This window comes from Dama dama, chromosome 23 (assembly GCF_033118175.1).
Source record: "Dama dama isolate Ldn47 chromosome 23, ASM3311817v1, whole genome shotgun sequence".
Classification (NCBI taxonomy): domain Eukaryota; kingdom Metazoa; phylum Chordata; class Mammalia; order Artiodactyla; family Cervidae; genus Dama; species Dama dama.
In genome coordinates, this window is record NC_083703.1 from 18,662,462 (window position 1) to 18,682,667 (window position 20,206).

Sequence of the window (20,206 nt, forward strand, 5' to 3'; positions counted from 1 at the left end):
TTTGCTGTGATCGACACAGTCAAAGGCTTTAGTGTAGTCAGTGAGGCAGAAGTAGATATTTTTTTGGCCTTCTCTTGCTTTTTCTATGATCCAACAGATGTTGGCAATTTGATTTCTGGTACCTCTGCCTTTTCTAAATCCAGCTTGAACATCTGGAAGTTCTTGGTTCACATACTGTTAAAGCCTTGCTTGGAGAATTTTGCACATTACTTTGCTAGCTTGTGAGATGATTGCAATTGTGCAGTAGCTTGAACATTCTTTGGCATTCACCAGAATGGTCAGTGGCTACTGGTAACAAAAATTGCTTATAAATCATTTTATTACATGCATTCAGGCTACAATAAATTTTAAATGCATCGAATAAACCAAAATTACTCAAATAGAAGCCCATTTTTGAGTTTTCCAGAAGATACTGAAGCTTGCCAGATATTAATCAGGTCGATCAACTCCTTTCATATATTTATTGTACTCTACTATGTAAGTGGGCTTACTTATCTGATGGCCAGTCCTCCTGTCTTCCTTTCCTGTAGATGGAGGTGTGTGGAGGTGTTATCTATAGTTGTCACCATGTAGATTAGCCTTTTGTCTTTCCGTATAAGAAGAATCACTTTTCCTTTCTGTGTGTTGTGCTTATAGTCACTCAACCATGTTCAACTCTTTGTGACCTCATGGACTGTAACCCATCATGATCCTCTGTGGGATTTTTCCAGCAAGAATACTGGAGTGGGGTACCATTTCCTTATCTAGGCTATCTTCCCGACCTATGATCAGACCTGCTATCTCTTGTGTGTCCTGCATTGCAGGCTGATCTGCTGAGCCATTGGGGAAACGCTTCTTCTGGAAGAATGTCATTTTCCACTCTGTAGATTTTTAGATTTTACCTTTAATTTGGTTTAGTAGACCACGGTTCTCTCTTATAGTCCTACAAACTCTGGATTTATTTTTCAACAATATTTCAGATGTGGACACACTGTTGTAATAATTACCTTGGTAACCATGGTGCCATGAGCCAAGGTAAGGTTGTAGAACCGATAATATTGTTTCTTGTGGTTTCAAGAAACCACATAATATTGTTTCTTGTGGTTTCAAGGTGGCATATATATCCAATTTCATTTACGCTAACCATCCTGACCAAAATTCCATATTTTGTAAGTTTTCTGGCTTACAGGTTTTGAATCTGAGTTGTCCTCTTCACCTTATCATTGTCTCATTTAGTGATAGCTCTGTTTGGGTATATAGATCAATTGAAATTTTGGTAGAAAATAACCCCAAAGTGGTTTTTTTTTTTCTTTTCTGGTTGAATTCAACAAGTATTTATTGAGTGCCTTTACACACAAGATTTTGTTTCAGATACTTGGGACACATCAGAGGATAAAACAATGGTCCCTGCCCTCATGGAGCTTACGGTCTAGCATTTATGACCACTTCACCTGGATGCCGTGACCCCAGGCAAGTCACTGCGCCTCTGTCCTCAGCCACCTGATGCAGGCGTAAGGAGGCCCAGCTCAGACAGGGGTGACCAGCCGGCTGTGCTGGAGATGTCAAACAGCGCACCTACTCCCAGCCCACCACCCAGACAGGCGACAGGACTGGAAGCTGGCTTTTAATAATAAAGCACAGGAGGAGGGCCACAGGGACTGGAGCCGGTAGTCTGCCAGGCTGCTGTCTGGGGCCTGGGCTGGCCGCACGAACTGCTGCTGCTGCTTGTTCGCTGCGTTGCCGGCAGGGTCCTTGGCCTTCTCTGTAGCTGCCAGTGCCGTCTCCGTGGCCTTCTCCTTGGCTTCCTTGGCTGTTTCAACAAGGGTTTTGGGAGGGACCTCACCTTGCAGCTTGGCCAAGGTGTATTCAAAACCCTTCATAGTCTTGGTCATGTTGCTTTTGAACTGCACGAGATCAAATTCCTGGACAGCTCTGGAGACGCCAGATAAGCTAGAGGAGACCCAGGCTTCCTGGCGGATTTCGGTCCAGCCGCTGTTATCAGAGTTTGCATGGTAAACACATCGTTCCTCCACCACCATCAGACGGGCGTGGTTGATGTTCCAGGTGAAGGTGGTCCTGGTCTGGTTTTGTGGGGCTACAATAGAAACCTCCAGGATGTACTCTGAGTGAGCAACATTGGCAGGAAACAGTCGCTCAGCCCAGCGGGGCATCCCGTTCATCTTCGTCAGGAGTTGTTGGGACAGAAGCTTCTGGTCAGAGGTCGCACTGTCTTCCGTCGAGACATCTTTGCCATAGGGATTTGGGTACCGCTGCCAGAAGGCAGTGAACACTTGGTCCCAGAAGCTCCGGAGCACGCTCTGGCCCAAGAAATACTTCATCATCGTCCTGGCCAAAGTGGGCTCAGCGCCCGGGCAGCATCAGGGGTGTGGAGCCCCGGGGACACGCGGAGGCCAGGCTGGAACTCAATGCACGGCCGCCGTGCTAGCAGCGGCTCAGTCGCTACAGCACCGCACCCAACCAGCCGCCACCATAAGGAATTATCGGAATAACCCCGAAGTGTGTTAACTTATGAACATCTGTCTTCAGAGAGTGGAGTTTGCAAGTTATTGGTAAAGTGAAGAAATGTCATTATTTGTTCAAACTTTCTTCTCGTCATCACCTTGGGAAAGATAGGTGTTTCAAGTAATGGGTCCAGTGTGACTTTCTTATTTGTCCATCAAAATTATGAATTCAAGAAACTTATTTAAAATAAATTTGTCACTGTTGGTTACATGAGTCCATTTTAAAGCTTTATCATACTTTTTACATGAGTTTTCATTCTGTTGGTGAGAGAAGTTTGAGAAGCGACTACAAAATAGCAGTTACCCAAAATTCTGTTATTTCAGTAACACTTTACAGGTTAATACATTCAGTTGTTACATCTGACACACCTATAAAGTCTTCTAATTTTCATGAAATGTCTTCAGTCCACTCTTCTGCAGAAGCAGAGGAGCATCCTCCAACACCATGAGTTTCATTTTCATTTTCTGTGCCAGAGTCAGTCACTAAGGCTTTTTGTCTTTTTGTTGGTCTAATGTTCAAATCATCTGAGTGATAACTATACCTGAAGAACTATCATCTTTTTTATAATTTATTTTTGGTTACACTGGATCTTCATTGCTGTGTGCAGGCTTTCTCTAGTTGCGGAGAGCAGGGGGCGCTTTTCTCTAGTTGCAGTGTGCAGGCTTCTCATTGCGGTGGCTTCTCTTTGCAGAGCACAGGCTCTAGACGCATGGGCTCAGTAGTTGTGGCACACAGGCTTAGTTGCCATGTGACGTGGAATCTCCCCTGACCAGGGACTGAACCCATCTTCCTGGCGTTGGCTGGCAGATTCTTAGCCACTGGACCGCCAGAGAAGCCCTAAAGGACTGTCTTCTTCTGTCTTAGCCACTCAGTCGTGTCTGACTCTTTGTGACTGCATGGACTGAAGTCTGCCAGGCTCCTCTTTTCATGGGGATTCTCCAGGCAAGAATACCGGAGTGGGTTGCCATTTCCTTCTCCAATCTTCTCCTGAGACACTAAGGTATATGTTGCTCAGACAATCAAGAGAAAGTATCTGCATAAAACTGACCAAAAAATTCTTCTTCACTCAAAATTTGGTGATGCATCATTTTTGAAAATTTTATACTATTATTAACTTGCATTTATAATATACATAAGGTAGGAACAAAAACCTCACAGTGCAAAATGTGAATAATAACGACAGTCATAAGTTGTATAATGAATAATGTTTGGGTAACAGAAGAGTAGTAATATGCCTTTGGTCAATAATGTGTTAAGAACATCTTTGTTCACTCCATGAATGTAAGTCCTGTTGCTGTCAGAACCAAGCAGCTTGGGTACCTATCCCTGAGGAGGCAGCCACAAAAGCTGGGGCAGAGAAACATGTGTCCAGGCTCCTTCCAGGGAGATAACTAGCAACCCGGGACAGGCTGGAGGGAGAGGTGTCTGCTGGCTTCCCTGCCCTTAAGGGAGGATCACAGTCTGCCCCTAGGTGCAGAACACATTAGAAGGCTGACCCTCAGGCAGAAGCTTTGTTCTTAGTTGCTCAGTCGTGTCTGACTCTTTGCAAACCCTGGTGGACTGTCCATGGGGATTCTCCAGGCAAGAATACTGGAGTGGGTTGCCATGCCCTCCTCCAGGGGATCTTCCCAACCCAGGGATCGAACCCAGGTCTCCTGCATTTCAGGTGGATTCTTTACAGTCTGAACCACCAGAGATGCCCAAGAATACTGGAGTGGGTAGTAGAAGCTTTAGAAGTAGACAAATAGACTCTTTTCAGGACAGGACTGAGAGTTGAGCATTTCTGTATGCCTTCTCTGTGCTAAGCCCTAGGGGGAGGAGGATGTCCAGTTTAAAACCGCCTCTGTTGTCCTCTCTGGCTTCTGAAGGCACGCCCTGGTGGCTGTCATAGATGGCTGATCTGGGGACCCATCCGCTACCAGTAGCCACAAAGGCTGAGGTGCAGATGTGTGTACAGGTTTCTTTCAGGGAGGGCCCTGGCAACTTGGAGCAGGCCAGAGAGAGCAGGCAGGGGTGGTACCTTTGGGGAGGATCGCAGTCAGCCCCTAGATAGGTGCTCAGTTAGAGGCCTGACCCTCAGGCAGCAGCATTTAAAGTATCCAAGTAGACCCCATCCAGAGGGAGACTGGGAGGTGGGCTTGATCTGCGCTGACCTTGGGATTGCTGAGGTGCGTGCTTGTGCCTTGAACAACTGCTGCTTTGCTTCCCGTTGTCTGTGGAACTGGTGGATTCAAACCGCATTGACTTTTAGAGCTAGGTACCTGTCTGGAGGCCTCTGGGTGGGAATCTTAAAACCTGGAGTTGTAGATATGGGGTCCAGACCCTTCATCCCTCAAGGAGAAGCTGGCATTTGGCTCTTCCCTTTCAACTGTAGGGCTCTGTGCCACCGCTGGGGCTTTAGCAAGAGTGTGTCTCAGCCTTTCCTACTCATTTCAACATAGGCATTATCTTGGTCCCTCATTTTGTAAGAGGTGCTTAACCAGTGAGTGAGTTTCTTCAGAGCGAGTTGCTCTGTGTCGCTGTCCATTTGGTGTGTCCGCTGGAGGCAAGGAGTCCAGGGGCCTTCAGTGTCACCATCCTTAAGGACAGCCTCAATCCTTTCTAAACTGTTTCTGAATAGCCATAAAAGGGAATGAAATTGGGTCATTTTTAGTGATGCCGATGAAGCTAGAGTCTGTCATACAGAGTGAAGTGAGACGAGAAAAACATATTGTATATTAACACATGTCTATAGAATCAAGAAAATGGTACTGATGAACCTATTTGCAGGGTAAGAATAGAGACACAGATGTAGAGAATGGACTTTTGGACATGGAGGGAAAGGAGAGGGTGTGATGAAATGGGAGATTGGGACTGACATATAGATGCTATCATGTGTAAAACAGAAGCTAGCGGGAGGCACCTGCTCAGCACAGGGAACTCAGCTCGGTGGTCTGTGACGACCTAGAGGGGGGGAGGGTGGCCCCAGAGGGAGGGGATGTATGTGTACCCACCGCTGATCCATGCACTTGTATAGTAGAACATCATAAAGCAAGTATACTCCAATTAGGAAATACGTTTTAAAAGTAAGTATCTTTTAACACTAGAGTCACACTCTTCAACCACCAGGTGTTCACATGATGAGAAGCAGCGTCAGGGAGACGGCGGACAGAGCAAGAGCAGCCTCCCGTCTCACTGTCACCCCGGGCACGTGCTCAGGCAGCGGAGGGCTCGGTGGGTGGTCCCTGCTATTGCACGTCTCCCTCTCCATGTCTTAGTCTCTGTTTCCTTCTCGCTCTCTGACTGTCTCTTCTTTGGAGACATCAGCAGATATCCATAAAGCTGAATATATTAAAGTCAAAAAAGATTCATGACATGCTATCATTGTACCCCGTTTGAGTATCTTAACAGCCAGATGAGCTATCTAGGTAATATTATCTTATCAGTGAAAATACACTAAAGCTCAGAGTAGAGTTGCCAAGTTTAGCAAAGAAAAATACAGGATGCCCAGTTAAACTTCAGTAGCAAATGAACAATGAATGGATTTTGTAGGGTAGGTCCTGTGCAATATTTGGGTCATACTGGTTCTAAAAATACTTTTTGTTCACTTATACAGAATCCTATATTTTACCTGAAAACCTAGTTCAAAGGCATTACTTGGCCTCAAGTCTTCTAGCTTCTGCGCCTTCACTAGGGTTCATGATATTGCACATATTTTGTATGCATTCATTCTCTTGTTTACACATGAACAGTTTGCACTGCATTTATGTTTGACATGACTTTCAATCTGTGGTATAAAATTACTTAGTAAAAAAGGCAACACACACATGATGAGGGAACATTGGTGGAGCCAGGTTTTGAGAGGAGCAATATGGACTCAGGAGAAAGGATTTGACCCTGGATGTGGGTCAGAGGGATGTGATGTTTCTTCCTTTGAGTTGGGAGGGAGGAGAGAAGCGGGGCAAACTAGAGAATGACACACTATTGTGTAGATGAAGAATGTCCCCTGCCATATCAGTAAACAAAGGATGGTGTGGCCACTGCAGCAGCTGACTGTGCACCCTGAGGGGACTCAGGATAGAGAGAAATAGGATGCTGGCCCTCGACAGGTAAGATGCTTATCAAAGGAATGATTTCAGTGAGCCCAGCCTCTTCTATCTTCCCATACATAGATAAGCGAGCAGTTCCTTAACTTGAGATGTCTGGTTTTTCCTTAACTAACAGTAATCTTTTGATGGTCTACCTGGTTTTGTTTTTGAAAAAACTCATGTGTTCTGGCTCCTCCCTTACCTCTTTGGAACAGCCCTTCAGAGCTACCTGAAAGGCACCTCCCTTACCTCTTTGGAACAGCCCTTCAGAGCTACCTGAGAGGCACTTCCCAGGCTTAGGTCTCAGCCTATCCACTGAATAAAACTTGAAGTCTTGAGTTCAGTTTGTGCTATCCTAGGAAGGGGAGGAAACACTTCTGATGGACTATATTTTCATGGTAAATTTAGAGGAACAACCAACTACTGATTGTGAAAGAAAAGTAGCTGGTTCAGAAACAAGAAAGGAAAAGAGCTGGAATATTGTACAGTGATTAGAAAGGTGATGAGATGATCACGTGGAATCCCACTAATCCTCTTCCTTATGACATGCATTGGGCCTTTCTGGTGAGTACTTAACACTCACAGTGAAGATTTGTATTATACCGATTGAGTGCGTATGGGCTCTCAGGCATCATGCTGAGCATTTTTAGGAGTAATTTTAACCCTCTTGACAGCCTTTATGGCAGGAGTGAAGCCATCCCCATCCTGCAGGTGAGCACATGCAAACAGAGAAAGGAAGATGGACTTGGAGCCTTGATGGGCCACCTGTCCTAGTGTGTACACTGTGCAATGTAATCTCGTGAAGCCCCAGATTCCTCCTGGAGAATGGTGATCAGAATCACTATTGATGAAATTATTAGGAATATTAAATGAGATGTGTGCGCAAGAGTCTAAACCACTCTGGGTACTTAGTTTTTTTTTTTTTTTTTTTTTTGAAACCATCGTAGAATGTGGACATTGCTGAGCTAACAACTGATCTGTAGTCATGTGGTTGGAGTTCACCTTCTTTCTCCCCCGAGGAAGATGGAGACTCACACCACAGAAGCAGGAATCCCTGTTAACTTCTGCTGCTGGGCAGGTACCACAAATGTGTGATGTGTGTTTAAATAAATGAGGACAGGGAGGGGTGTGGGGGTGGTGTGTGACCGTGGCCCAGACCTGTAGTCCAGTGAGGGTTGCCTTCAGACACAGAAGCCTCACCCCACAGAAGGCATGGGCCATATGCCATGAGTCTGTGACTCCTGGGGACACGGGTTTAAAAGATGCTACAATTTATTGACCTCCTGCTTGTTATATGACTTTGGCAAAATCGCACCAAGTGGAACAAAACCCCATGGCTCAGAGACCGTGCTGTGATAGGTTGGCTAAAGTGTGTGAAGTTCTGAGCAGTTCCTGGGTTTTTCCTGCATGAACAATTCCTACTCGTTCAATGAGCCAGTGGCGAGGGCTGCTGTAAGATGACAGCGCAGCGGATAATGGGGACGTGGGGAGTTCCCGTGGGCTTAGATCTGAGTGCACTGTTAAAGGCATTGAGTAATGAAGCTGCACGTCCCTCATGAGGTGAGGCCAGGATCCCACAGCTCGGCTGCAGGTGTGTGGGAAGATGGGCACCCAGGAGACAGCAAAGGTGGACAGTCTCCCCTTTATCCTAGGTGTGACCTGCAGGTGCTTACCCCAGAGGATGGAAATGGCCTTTCCAGGCTCAAGCTGGAAATCCCGCAGTCCCCCTGCTCCAGAAGAAACACACATCACTTTGCTGCTGTGGCTGAACTACTGCTCATCTTTATTGAAAAGGCAGAACATAACGCATCTGAAGAGATCCAGCTTCCACAGTTCTCCAGACGCTGGCTGTGAATCACCCACGGGTGGCAGTGAAACTGCAGGGTTTCCTGCAGACATTCCCAGGATGCAACGTCCCTGGGAAGAAGAAACCAGAAGACGCACCTCCTGTTGTACCAGACTGTGAAGACTACGACTAATAAAGTGCTGGCAGAAGCGTGGCAGTGAAGAGCCCTTGAGAAGCCGCCCTGCTGTGCAGACCGGGACATCAACTTCTCCCCTGAGGCCATCGCCTGCCACCAAGGGACACAAGGCTCATGCCCCGGACAGTCACTGAGAGCAAGAAGGACATGATTTTTCTAAAGGCAGTGGATGGAAATCTGAGCATTTCCAGTGGAGAGGATGGCATTATCGGGCCCTCCTATATCTGGGGTGGTTACGGGGCAGGAAAGGGAAAGTGGTTGGTCTAGATAACCAAGGGGTGGGTGACTACTTAATCACACACCTGGGATCTGATCACATGTGGATAGGTCAAGGGCTCAAGTGTTAGCACGGCAAAAACTAAGATATTCACAATACCTCTCTCGCTAAAGGTTTCTTCCCAAAGAAGGTGAAGTGACCATACACAGAATCTACCGCGGTGAGAAGTGGGCCAACACAGACGCACTACTGCTGGGGTCTGTCTGGACCATCAAGGTGGGGGGAAAGCATTTGTGTAAAGAAGCCAGGATCAGGAGGCCTGCAACAAGCCCTTTCATGAGCAGAGCACAGACAGTTATGAGGCAAGGTCCCCAGGCCCCGGTTGGTAAAGAAATGTCTTTGCACAACAGAAGTTCACAGCATGTTGGGTCAGCTCACCTCGAATTCAGCCATGGAGGTTCAGGCTCTTCCAACTTAGAAATGTGCTGTGATGAAACACGACAGGCCCATAAAGGCAGTTCCCCTTTAGGTTGAAGTGGCCCACGGGAGTCTCCAGGGATGCTGGGCAGCTGCTGTTGGACAGCAGGTATTGTTCACCCTACTCAATTACCTGCCACCCGACTCCCAGCTCCATTCCCTGACCTGTGATGGGTTCATTGTCTTAATGACACCAGAAGGTGCCCCCACTCCTCCAAGCTCAGGGTGGTCCTGCCACTCAGAACTGAGACCACACTGCCTTTCCTTGAAAAGGGAGGCCGAACCCCTTGGGTCCTTGTGCCCCCAGAGAGATTTTGAAATGTTCTTTCCCTAATAAGTGCACTTTCCCAGCTGCTCCTTGTTGCCAGGGTCAGGCCCCAGGCACACGGGAGGGCAGGAATCGGGCCGCCAAGGAGACAGGAGACTTGCCCCGTAAACCCAGTAGCCGCTACCAAATGCAGAGTAAAAACGTCATCTACGAGGGTTCTTGAGCTATGTGCGTGTACAAGTCCCGCCTCCCTTTCCACTCCCTGGAAGGGGCCCCGCCCGGGACCAGGGGAGGCTGGCGCTCCATGCCCGCTAACCCCGCAGGTAGGGGGCACCCGCGGGCTCGCGGCCCAGCGCGTTGATGTGCGGGAGTGCGCCCGCCGCTGCCGCCAGCTTCTCGCTCAGCTTGCGGTTCAGCAGCTCCAGGTGGCGGCCATTCTTCCGCGCCTGTCGCAGGGACCGCTTGACCTTCTTCACCCGCTCCCGAAGCTGCTTATTCCGCTTCTCCAGGGTGGCGACCTTCTGCTGCAGCTTCTTGACGTGGTCCTCCTCCTCAAACAGGGCCTTCTGCACCGAGGAACACATGAGCTGGGGAGGAAAAGCGGAGGGGAGAGAGAGGCAGGTAAGTTTCAGAAACCTCCCCAGGTAAGCTTCCTGGGGTTGCCAGCCCCGAGGCACAGGCCTCCAGTCACTAATGGCCTGACCCCGGAACAAAGCCAGCCCTCATACCTCCTTATTGCTTCCACCCTGTGGACCCCACTGCAGAGCCCCTCTTTTGCTTTCTGTGTTGGGTACCTAGATAATTGTGCTGTAAACAGATGCTCCATGGTTTGTCTTACGTGCTTATCCATTTGCATCCTGTCCCTCCCCTGTTGGAGCAGTCAGCACTTTTACCTGTTCAGTTCGAATCTGTCTAGAACATTTTCCAGGAAAGCCAAAGCTTGAGGATCACCTAGGGAAACTTGGTCCACAGAGGGCCTTCAGGGTATTTCCGCCAAAGAGCCTTGCTGGCACCAAGGTGCAAATACCCTCATTCTGGAAATCTTTCTAGTAGCTGTGGGATGAACCGCAAGTAAGCACCTCTTCTGAAAAATCGAGTTGTTTCTTACCTAAGCCCTTTGGTTTCTTACAGGAAAGAAAAATTCTAAATATTTGTCACTCTAGCAAAAAAGACAGCTCTAGTGACCCAAAAGAACAAAATCCAAAACAGAAAAATGCACAGAGAATATGGATGGTCTACAGTAAAGGTAATATACGATTATCTCTTTAACATAGGAAAAGCTTAACCCTACTCTTAATAAGGTAAATGCAAAGTAGATCCACAATGGATTTCTTTCTTTGAACAAAATGAAATTTTGATTTTACCGTTTTATAAAATCAGAGTCCGTATTTGGGGAAATAGGCATTCTCATATACTGCAGGTGGAGAGTAAACTTCTATAAAGAACAATCTGGCTGTATCAAAATGAAAACTGCATTTAGCCTTTGATCTAGTCATTCTGAGGCTTCATCTGATAGAAACACTCCCACATGTGCAAAAATACATATTATATATCATCTAGAATAATTATAATTATTCTATTATGTGATAAATATCTAATAAAATAGTAATTATAATAGTATTATATATAAACACACACACAGAAAACAACAAAGAAGGCTGAAGCATCGTGACCACCTAAGACATCCCTCTCCCCTGCCCCAACAAAAAATTGGCATCTATCTGTGAACAAAAGTGACTTTAGAACTATGATCCACCAGGGGACCCAGGAGGAGTCTTGCCCACCCATGCATCTCTGCACACCTCCTCCTGATTGCCTGCCCGTATTTATCTAGTATTCTGTTGTGTCCACAGAACCGATGTTTCCCTACATATGCAGTTTGTGTGTTTATAAATGAAAATGTTAATCTTGAAGCATTAAAAAAGACACCAGTCCTGGATATGGACACTGCAATGATCCATGAGTTTCACCAGACCCTCTCGGGCAAAGGATCTCCACAGGTATTTCTCCAAAGAAGACATACAGATGGCCAACTGGTATGTGGAAGGTGCTGGACATCACTACTCATCAGGAAAATACAAATCACAACCACCATGAGGAGCAGGCAAGTAAGGGAACCTGTCTGTCCTCCCTCCCACTTCTCTCCAGGCCTCTGACCAATTCCTGTTGATTAAGGAGGCCAAGAACCCTGGTTGGTAACACATGTTGTGGCGCTCAGTGTCTCCCCCTTCTGGGGAGAGTTTCTGGGCACCCCTGGGACCACTGAACATGTCACCCACGGGGAAGCAAAGAGGCCACCTGAACCTCTGGTTTTAGCATCACCACGTTTGGTAAGTCTGCCTTCCTGGGGCCTCAGGACCCTTCAGGACCTTTTTTCAGGCAATGCTTCCCACTCCCCTTTATCCTCTCCCTGCCCTTAACTCTCTACTCTCTCTCCCCTTGCCTCCTGAGAGCGCAGACAGGGGGCAGTCCAGCATCACCCCTCGCAAGTCTGTGAGACCAGCCCACTCTGGCCAGCAGTGGCAGGAGGCTCTCCTCACGCCCTGCAGACCCTGATCCAGGGGGCTATCCCTGACCAGAGATTGATGACAGAGGTTCAGACCTCATCTTGTGTAGTAGATGGAAACTCAGTCCTTCCAACATTCTCACCTTTATTTCCTACCGCCAAGAAAAGTCCCGCTGGGAACAGGCTGGAGCAGTAGATTGCTATACATGGGTGACTCCCCCCTGCAGGCTGGGGACCCACAGACAACACACAAGTATCACCTCGGTGCGCAGTGGACAGGGTGCTTGCTCCCTCCTTCACTGACCCTTTCTGGAAGCATGCAGGTTGACTGAAGCAGCAGTGTCCTTCGTTGCAGTCTCTTCTGTCCCGTCTCTCTTTACCTCTCCTCCCTTGGTCCTCACCCCTGCACGCCCATCCCCTTTACCCTGAAGACTTGTTTGTGTCTGCTTTGTGATGTAGTTTTAGCTGTCCAACTATTCCTGCAAGTGTCTGCCAGACTTGTGAGCACAGTGGAGCTCTTCAGCCTTGAAACACAACCCACACTGCCTGAGACTCCAACTTGGGTTATTTAGTGGGATTTTAAAGAACAAAAAGACAAGACAGACACTTGCATCTCTCTCTTCTATGTAACTATTCTGTCTGGGCTCTTAGGAACTACCTGATTCATCTGTGGTCCCCCAGAGTGAGGGGGGAAAAGGGCCATATTTTAATGGATAAAGATCTGTTACAAATATATATAATGGAATATTATTCAGCCATAAAAAATCATATTAATGCATATATGTGGGATTTAGAAAAAGGTACAGTTGAACCTATTTGGCTGTTCTTTGTATTCCTGCCCTACAGACTGACTTGGTGGACACATTATAAGTGCCTGGTGACCTGTGACGACCTAGACAGGTGGGGAGACATTGTATAACTATGGTGATCCACATTTGTAAAGCAGTTATCCTCCAATAAAACAATAAATGTAAAAAAGAATGGTGCACAAAGTTCCCAAGTTACACTCAGGTCTCACTGTGACTTCCTTGTCTCCCTCCTCTCTTTCCTTCACACACATGAGAAATGTCATATTAACACATATATGTGACATCTATAAAGATGGTATAGATTCTCTTCTTTGCAAAATAGAAATAGAGAACCAATGTATACACACCAAGCAGGAAAAGACGAGGTGCTTTGGGAGATTGGGATCAACATATATACACTATTAATACTGTATATAAAATAGATAACTAATGAGATCCAGCTGTATACCACAGGAACTCTGCTCTGACCTAAATGGGCAGGACTCCAAAAGAGAGTGGATATATGTACACATATACCTGATCCACTTTGCTGTACAGTAGGAACTAATACAGCATTGTAAAGCGACTCTACTCCAATACAAATTAATTAAAAACACAAGCTCTTGGCAGAACGTTAGTGTACCCCTGAGACATTGACACTCTTCACAGGCATCCCTCAGACCCAGGGGCCAGCTGTTCCCCATTCTTCTTGTTTAGTTGCTCAGTCCTGTCCAGCTCTCTGCGACCCCAAGGACAGGAGCACACCAGGCTTCCCTGTCATTCCCTTCTCTAAAGACCACCATGACAATGGCCTGGAGAAACCAAGATGTAGCACAGAAACAGCTAGAAGAGGGTAGTTATTAAGACAGGATGAATAGAATGACTAGAGCTTCTTGGTCCCACGGCCTCCCTTTGACATGGGCAGGGTCCGAGTTGGAGCAGAAAGACGGAGGAGGACTCTGAGATCTTCCTATTAAGGAACTGTATCTGTGTTACTGTATGTATAGAATCCATATGCAATGGAGAATCACCTCTAGATGATACATGTTTGTTCATTCCAGCAAGAAGCATTTATTACACCATGCCTGGCACTGTATGTTGCAAAGTGCTTCCTGAATTACTCCACCACTAAGCTCTGTATCTAATAAACAAAAAGACAGTACATTAAAAATTACTGTTTCATGGCAGCAGACACACAGAGGCTCATTGAGAGGAGTCTTGCCTTCACAGCTGTTTTCAATTTAAATAACCTAACCTATAAAGACAAAGTGTACTTTCTGAAATGTTAAAAATGAGGCAAGTCCCAAAGTGGCTACAGTGATCAACAACTTGCCTTTTTCATATTTCACTTCTGTTCTTGAGATTCAAAACAGGGGGGGTGGAAAGGAAATTAAAACCAAGAACAGAGGTCAACAGACTAGGGCTCATAGACCCGATGTGGCCCACCACCCCTTTTTGTGAATAAAGTTTTATTGGAACACACTGCCACAGTCTTTTGTTTACACATAGTCTGTGGTTCCTTTCCTGCTACAGTGGCAGAGATGAGGAGCTGCAACACAGACGGTGTGATCCAAAAAGCCTAAAATTGAACCTGGCCCTTTATAGGAGAAAATTCTGGAACCCTCATCTTGAGAGGAGCTCAAGGCAAACCGAGATGCAAAGGTAACAGTTGACAACTGGATGCATTTGGAGGGAAAACAGACAAGGAGTGTAGAGGCGTGCAAAGGACAAAAATAGCATTGGGTCCCAGAGTCCCCCAAGACCCTCACTGCCCACCCCACATCCTTTTCACACCACTTTCAAACACCAAAGTGTGAGCACTACTCTGGGCGGCCTGCTCAAGTTCTCAGGGGTTCTCCCAACAGACTGCTGCCAGTTTCACGCCTCCAGATGGAAATTCACAAAACAGCTCTTTTCAAAGTGGTTAACACACTGAGTCTAAAGTGATTCCCCAGGGACACTGGAAAGATAAGCTTCCTGGAACCTACCACGCACACTGCCCAGGAGCATCCACTCTCAGGGTGAGAGGCGCTCTGAAGTGGGTCACTGGTCACACGAATTGTCATTTCCGCAAAGCTCACCCTGCCTTGTGTCTTCTGACCCAGTCAAGGTCAGAGGCCAAGACGCCTCCTTTTTCTGTGTGAAGCAGGGAACTCCTGGGGGCGTTGAGGGCAAGCCCACCAGGCTTCAACCCTAGTTCTCTCCAGTTCTCTCGGGCCCTGTCTCTCCATTCTACCACTGTTTTTAAACCTCTTAGAGAGAGTGGGGCAAGGAGGCGAGCAGCGGAGCCAAGGCAGAGCAGAACTGCTTCCTAAATGACTCGACAGTAATAATTTGGATGACACCCAGCGCTACCGAGAAAAGTCCCAAGCCACAGGAGTGACCACAGGGCAGTTTTACTGCCAACTCTCTGGAGAAACAAGCTGAGGTTCCTATGACTCTGTTTGACTTGGCGCCCGGTCCTCTGCTCCACCCCAAGTCAAATGCCGTTGTCCCCCTGTGCCCGGAGCCCAGAAGGGAGCGCACACGCCCAGACAGGCTGCGTGGAGGATGGGCAGCGGAGGTGGGGGCTGAGCTGGGGCGGGGTGCTCTTCCCACGGGCTGCACTGCTTCTGGGGCTCCCCCTGCCCCGACACGCTGCAGGTATCCGGCATCCCGGGCTTCAGAACCAAGCACCACTGGGACAGCATCCTGGCTGCCCCATCTGACTGCGGGGCCTCGCCGCAGCTGCCTCAGCACCTCCCCCTCCTCATTTATACAACGGGGACAGTGATGTCTCCACTACAGACAGACTTTGAAGATGAAATGTTAATACGCACTTCCCTGGTGGTCCAGTGGCTAAGATTCTGCTCCCAGTGCAGGGGGGCCCGGTTTGATCCTTGGTCAGGGAACTAGATTCCACATCCACAACTAAGACCTGGTGAAGCCAAATATTTTAAAAGTAAAATCAGACAAGAGATGTAAAGCATTTGACATAGCTCCTGACATACATATGAACCTTTACGACTGTTACTCATCCTGAACTTTCCTGATTGAAAAACTCCTCCACACGGGGCTCCCTCAATTATCCCTCCAGTTATCTAAGCCTCTGCACTCCTGCTTAGGAAACCTCCACTAACTACCCCACAAACCCTGAGACGATTCTTATTCTCCAAGGGTGCAGGGTCACCTCCTCTGTGAACCCTTCCCTGATTTCTCCAGAAAGAGCCATGTCATCTTTCCCCTATTCCATTGTTAAGTTTCTCACATTGTGAGTCTGACTCTCTCCTGGACAGTCAAAGCCACTCACGTGCAAGGGCTCCATCTTTTCATCTTTGTGTCTAGCACCTGGCATGGAATAAAGCCCTTAATGAATGAAGGGATGCAGGCTGAAACAGAATCAAGTTCAGGGATTTAAAAGTGGGCAACTAACAGAGAAGCAGGAACAACCTTTGGAAAGTGGGCACTGGGTTCCACGTGGCCCTTGTGAAGTCCTGTCCCAAGACCATCTGACTCCCTGTTGTGGTAAGATCAGGAACTGGCTTTAAGGACCCCTGAAGACTAGAGACCTCTTCAAGAAGATTAGATATACCAAGGGAACATTTCATGCAAAGATGGGCTCAATAAAGGACAGAAATGGTAGGGACCTAACAGAAGCAGAAGATATTAAGAAGAGGTGGCAAGAATACACAGAAGAACTCTACAAAAAAGATCTTCACGACCCAGATAATCACAATGGTGTAATCACTCACCTAGAGCCAGACATCCTGAAATGTGAAGTCAAGTGGGCCTTAGGAAGCATCACTATGAACAAAGCTAGTGGAGGTGATGGAATTCCAGTTGAGCTATTTCAAATCCTAAAAGATGATGCTGTGAAAGTGCTGCACTCAACATGCCAGCAAATTTGGAAAACTCAGCAGTGGCCACAGGACTGGAAAAGGTCAGTTTTCATTCCAATCCCAAAGAAAGGCAATGCCAAAGAATGCTCAAACTACCACACAGTTGCACTCATCTCACACGCTAGTAAAGTAATGCTCAAAATTCTCCAAGCCAGGCTTCAGCAATACGTGAACCATGAACTTCCAGATGTTCAAGCTGGTTTTAGAAATGGCAGAGGAACCAGAGATCAAATTGCCAACATCCCCTGGATCATCAAAAAAGCAAAAGAGTTCCAGAAAAACATCTATTTCTGCTTTATTGACTATGCCAAAGCCTTTGACTGTGTGAATCACAATAAACTGTGGAAAATTCTGAAAGATATGGGAATACCAGACCACCTGATCTGCCTCTTGAGAAACCTGTATGCAGGTCAGGAAGCAACAGTTAGAACTGGACATGGAACAACAGACTTGTTCCAAATAGGAAAAGGAGTACATCAAGGCTGTATATTGTCACCCTGCTTATTTAACTTACATGCAGAATACATCATGAGAAACGCTGGGCTGGAGGAAGCACAAGCTGGAATCAAGATTGCCAGGAGAAATATCAATAACCTCAGATATGCAGATGACACCACCCTTATGGCAAAGTGAAGAGGAACTAAAAAGCCTCTTGATGAAAGTGAAAGAGAAGAGTGAAAAAGTTGGTTTAAAACTCAACATTCAGAAAACTAAGATCATGGCATCTGGTCCCATCACTTCATGGAAAATAGATGGGGAGACAGTGGAAGCAGTGTCAGACTTTTATTTTTCTGGGCTCTAAAATCACTGCAGATGGTGACTGCAGCCATGAAATTAAAAAGTGCTTACTCCTTGGAAGGAAAGTTATGACCAACCTAGACAGCATATTAAAAAGCAGAGACATTACTTTGCCAACAAAGGTCCGTCTAGTCAAGGCTATGGTTTTTCCAGTGGTCATGTATGGATGTGAGAGTTGGACTGTGAAGAAAGCTGAGCACCGAAAAATTGATGTTTTTGAACTGTGGGGTTGGAGAAGACTCTTGAGAGTCCCTTAGACTGCAAGGAGATCCAACCAGTCCATCCTAAAGGAGATCAGTCCTGAGTGTTCATTGGAAGGACTGATGTTGCAGCTGAAACTCCAATACTTTGGCCACCTCATGCAAAGAGTTGACTCATTGGAAAAGTCCCCGATGCTGGGAGAGATTAGGGGCAGGAGCAGAAGGGGACGACAGAGGATGAGATGGCTGGATGGCATTACCGACTTGATGGACATGGGTTTGGGTGAACTCCGGGAGTTGGAGATGGACAGGGAGGCCTGGCGTGCTGTGGTTCATGGGGTCGCAAAGAGTTGGACACGACTGAGCGACTGAACTGAACTGAAGTTCGTGCATTTTCTTTTCTGATTCCCTCAGAGGCCCAGCTGATCAGGTTGTCTTGAACATCCCATACCAAACCCACAAAAGTTGCAGGACATGATGGAGATGAGAAAAGACTGAATTTCCAGGGGGAGATGCTAGGTTATAGGAACCCAGGTAAATTCAGGAGATGCCACACATTTCAGAAAGACCCCAAAAATGGTAGAAGAAGCAGACAGAGTCTTAAAAGGCCAGTGCTCAACTCCTGAATAGACCACAGTTAAAACTAGGAAAGATGGCACTGCTTTGGGTTCATTCCCTGCCACCACCACCAACAGGGAAGTTTTTTTTTTACCAGTTCAGTTACAGAGAAATACAGTCAGATCTCCCGATAAATGCACTTAGAAAGCCCTGCCAAAGTGAAGTCCACATAATGCTCTTCTCATGAGATGCTCACAGGGGGACAAATAGAGATCTTTTTGGTCACATAAATTTCAGAAATTCTGCATATTATGTGTCCCTCTTTGATGTGATACACACTAACCTATTAACCATGCTCACTGGTCCTGTATTAACTCAACCTCTATGACTACACCCACTCTCTCTTGGCTGTGGCAGAACCCTCCAACAGGCAACAACAACTGATTTCAAGGGTGAGGGTTTCTGATCGCTTTAGGCCTGGAGGAGGCCAGACCTCCCTAGCTAGTCCACTCAGCTGTGAGCTAGGAAATACCAACCACTGAATCACATGCATGTGGACTTCACTGATGGGAACTGAACTTGTCTCGTTCTGTGACCTTTCAGTCTAGGTTCTCAGCTTCTTGTGGGGGAATCTGCATCTCTCCAGGGAGTTCTGCAGACACCATTTTCCATTGGGATGGAGGGATGTTTGGGAAGCACGAGGTCATGGAACACTGATTCCAACCCCGAGGCTTTTCTGGACCTACCAAGGGAGGCAAGGCTGAAATCACAGACCCTGGGGTGAGAAGGCAGCTAGCAGCTCTCCTTCAGTTCTGAGTACCTTCCATGGTGCAAGGAAGAAAAGATCCAGGGAAGGCAGGAAGAGGAGTGCGATTGTTTGTGTTCCAAAGACTCACTCCAGACAGTTGGCATCACAGTAGAAACAGGGGCACCTCCATCTAGTCCCAGTTCTGCCACCGATGAGTCAGTGACCATGGTGAGTCATGGTCCTCCCTCAGCCTCAGTCATAGCCTCAAAGACATCTCCCCAGGTCCCATGCCTCTGAATGTTTGGTCAGAGCCTCCTTGGGCATTTCAGGCTTTCATTAGCCAGGGCTGGGGTGCTTTCCCATGAAAATAGTGGGAGGAAAACAGACCCACGGTAGACTTGCCAATGCAGGGATTCTCTTTGGGGGCATGGGTGCTGTTCCTGGTCACTGGGATCTCAGGGTTTTATTTAAAGATCTGGCCGCTGGCCTTCTGATGTATGTGCTCCGCCTCCACGGCATCTCAGGCTGTGGGAGAGGAAGAAGGACAGGGCCTGCTGGTGTAGGCGCTTCCCCTAGAACCCAGCAGTTGACAGACGTGCTGCTACTGGGGATGGGGGCCAAGTTCATTCCTGCCGCAGCCACTGATTAGCTCCTGAAGCTCCAGGCCTTGGGTCACTGCTTTTGCCCAAGGAAACAGCACGCCAAATTGAAGCTTCCACCGTGCCCTGTGGACCTCTGAACTCAGTCCAAAATGACCTAAAGGCAGCCCCTCTGATCTCAGGACATCTGGGTGAGGCTGCTGAGAGCGGGAAGGCTGGACCAGGGACCACCAGGGAGGGGAAAGCTGAGAGCAGAAACTGGCCCCAGCAAGCCGCCTGCTCTGTCCTGCTCTCCCTCCAAAGGCACTGTTGTCCTGACCCATCTCGGACCAAGGCTCATCTCCCTGGGGCCTTTCACACCCACAGGTTTTGAGCATTCAGTGTCCAGCCCTTCTCCTGGAAGGAAAGGGCAGCTAAGGACCAGGCTCTACTTTTGCTCCCGATGCCTGTTGTGTTTTCCTGGCATCATCAGTACTGGCTAAAAAACCCAAAGGGTTCCCGCCACCCGCCCAGCCCAACTGGGGAATGTGACAGAGATTTATAAGCTGTGAGCGCACTCCTGTTTACTTCCCAAAGACTGATGACTTGTCCACATGCCACATCCAGGGCCTGACTCAG

General features: G+C 47.5%; 2 protein-coding genes across 3 annotated transcripts in view; both read right to left on the reverse strand.

Moving 5' to 3' along the window:
• Positions 1–1,454: 1,454 nt before the first annotated feature.
• Positions 1,455–2,321, reverse strand: LOC133044236 (PRELI domain-containing protein 1, mitochondrial-like). Its single transcript, XM_061125651.1, has 3 exons — positions 1,823–2,321; positions 1,570–1,789; positions 1,455–1,479 (listed from the first exon to the last, which is right to left on the reverse strand). Exons 1-3 carry the CDS (start codon positions 2,319–2,321, stop codon positions 1,455–1,457), a joined length of 744 nt encoding a protein of 247 aa, XP_060981634.1.
• A 6,016-nt stretch (positions 2,322–8,337) lies between these two features.
• Positions 8,338–20,206, reverse strand: part of CCDC3 (coiled-coil domain containing 3) — a 93,037-nt gene continuing 81,168 nt past the window's right edge. Inside the window, exons 3-4 of one of the 2 annotated variants that reach the window (XR_009689907.1) lie at positions 9,207–10,100; positions 8,338–8,486 (exon numbers count right to left, since the gene is read on the reverse strand). Coding sequence is in view for 1 of the 2 variants with exons in the window: in XM_061125647.1 (XP_060981630.1) it covers positions 9,825–10,100 (276 nt within the window). In the remaining variant the exon portion in view is untranslated. Of the gene's footprint in view, positions 10,101–20,206 lie in introns of both variants that reach the window. The other variant, XM_061125647.1, reaches the window with a different exon arrangement.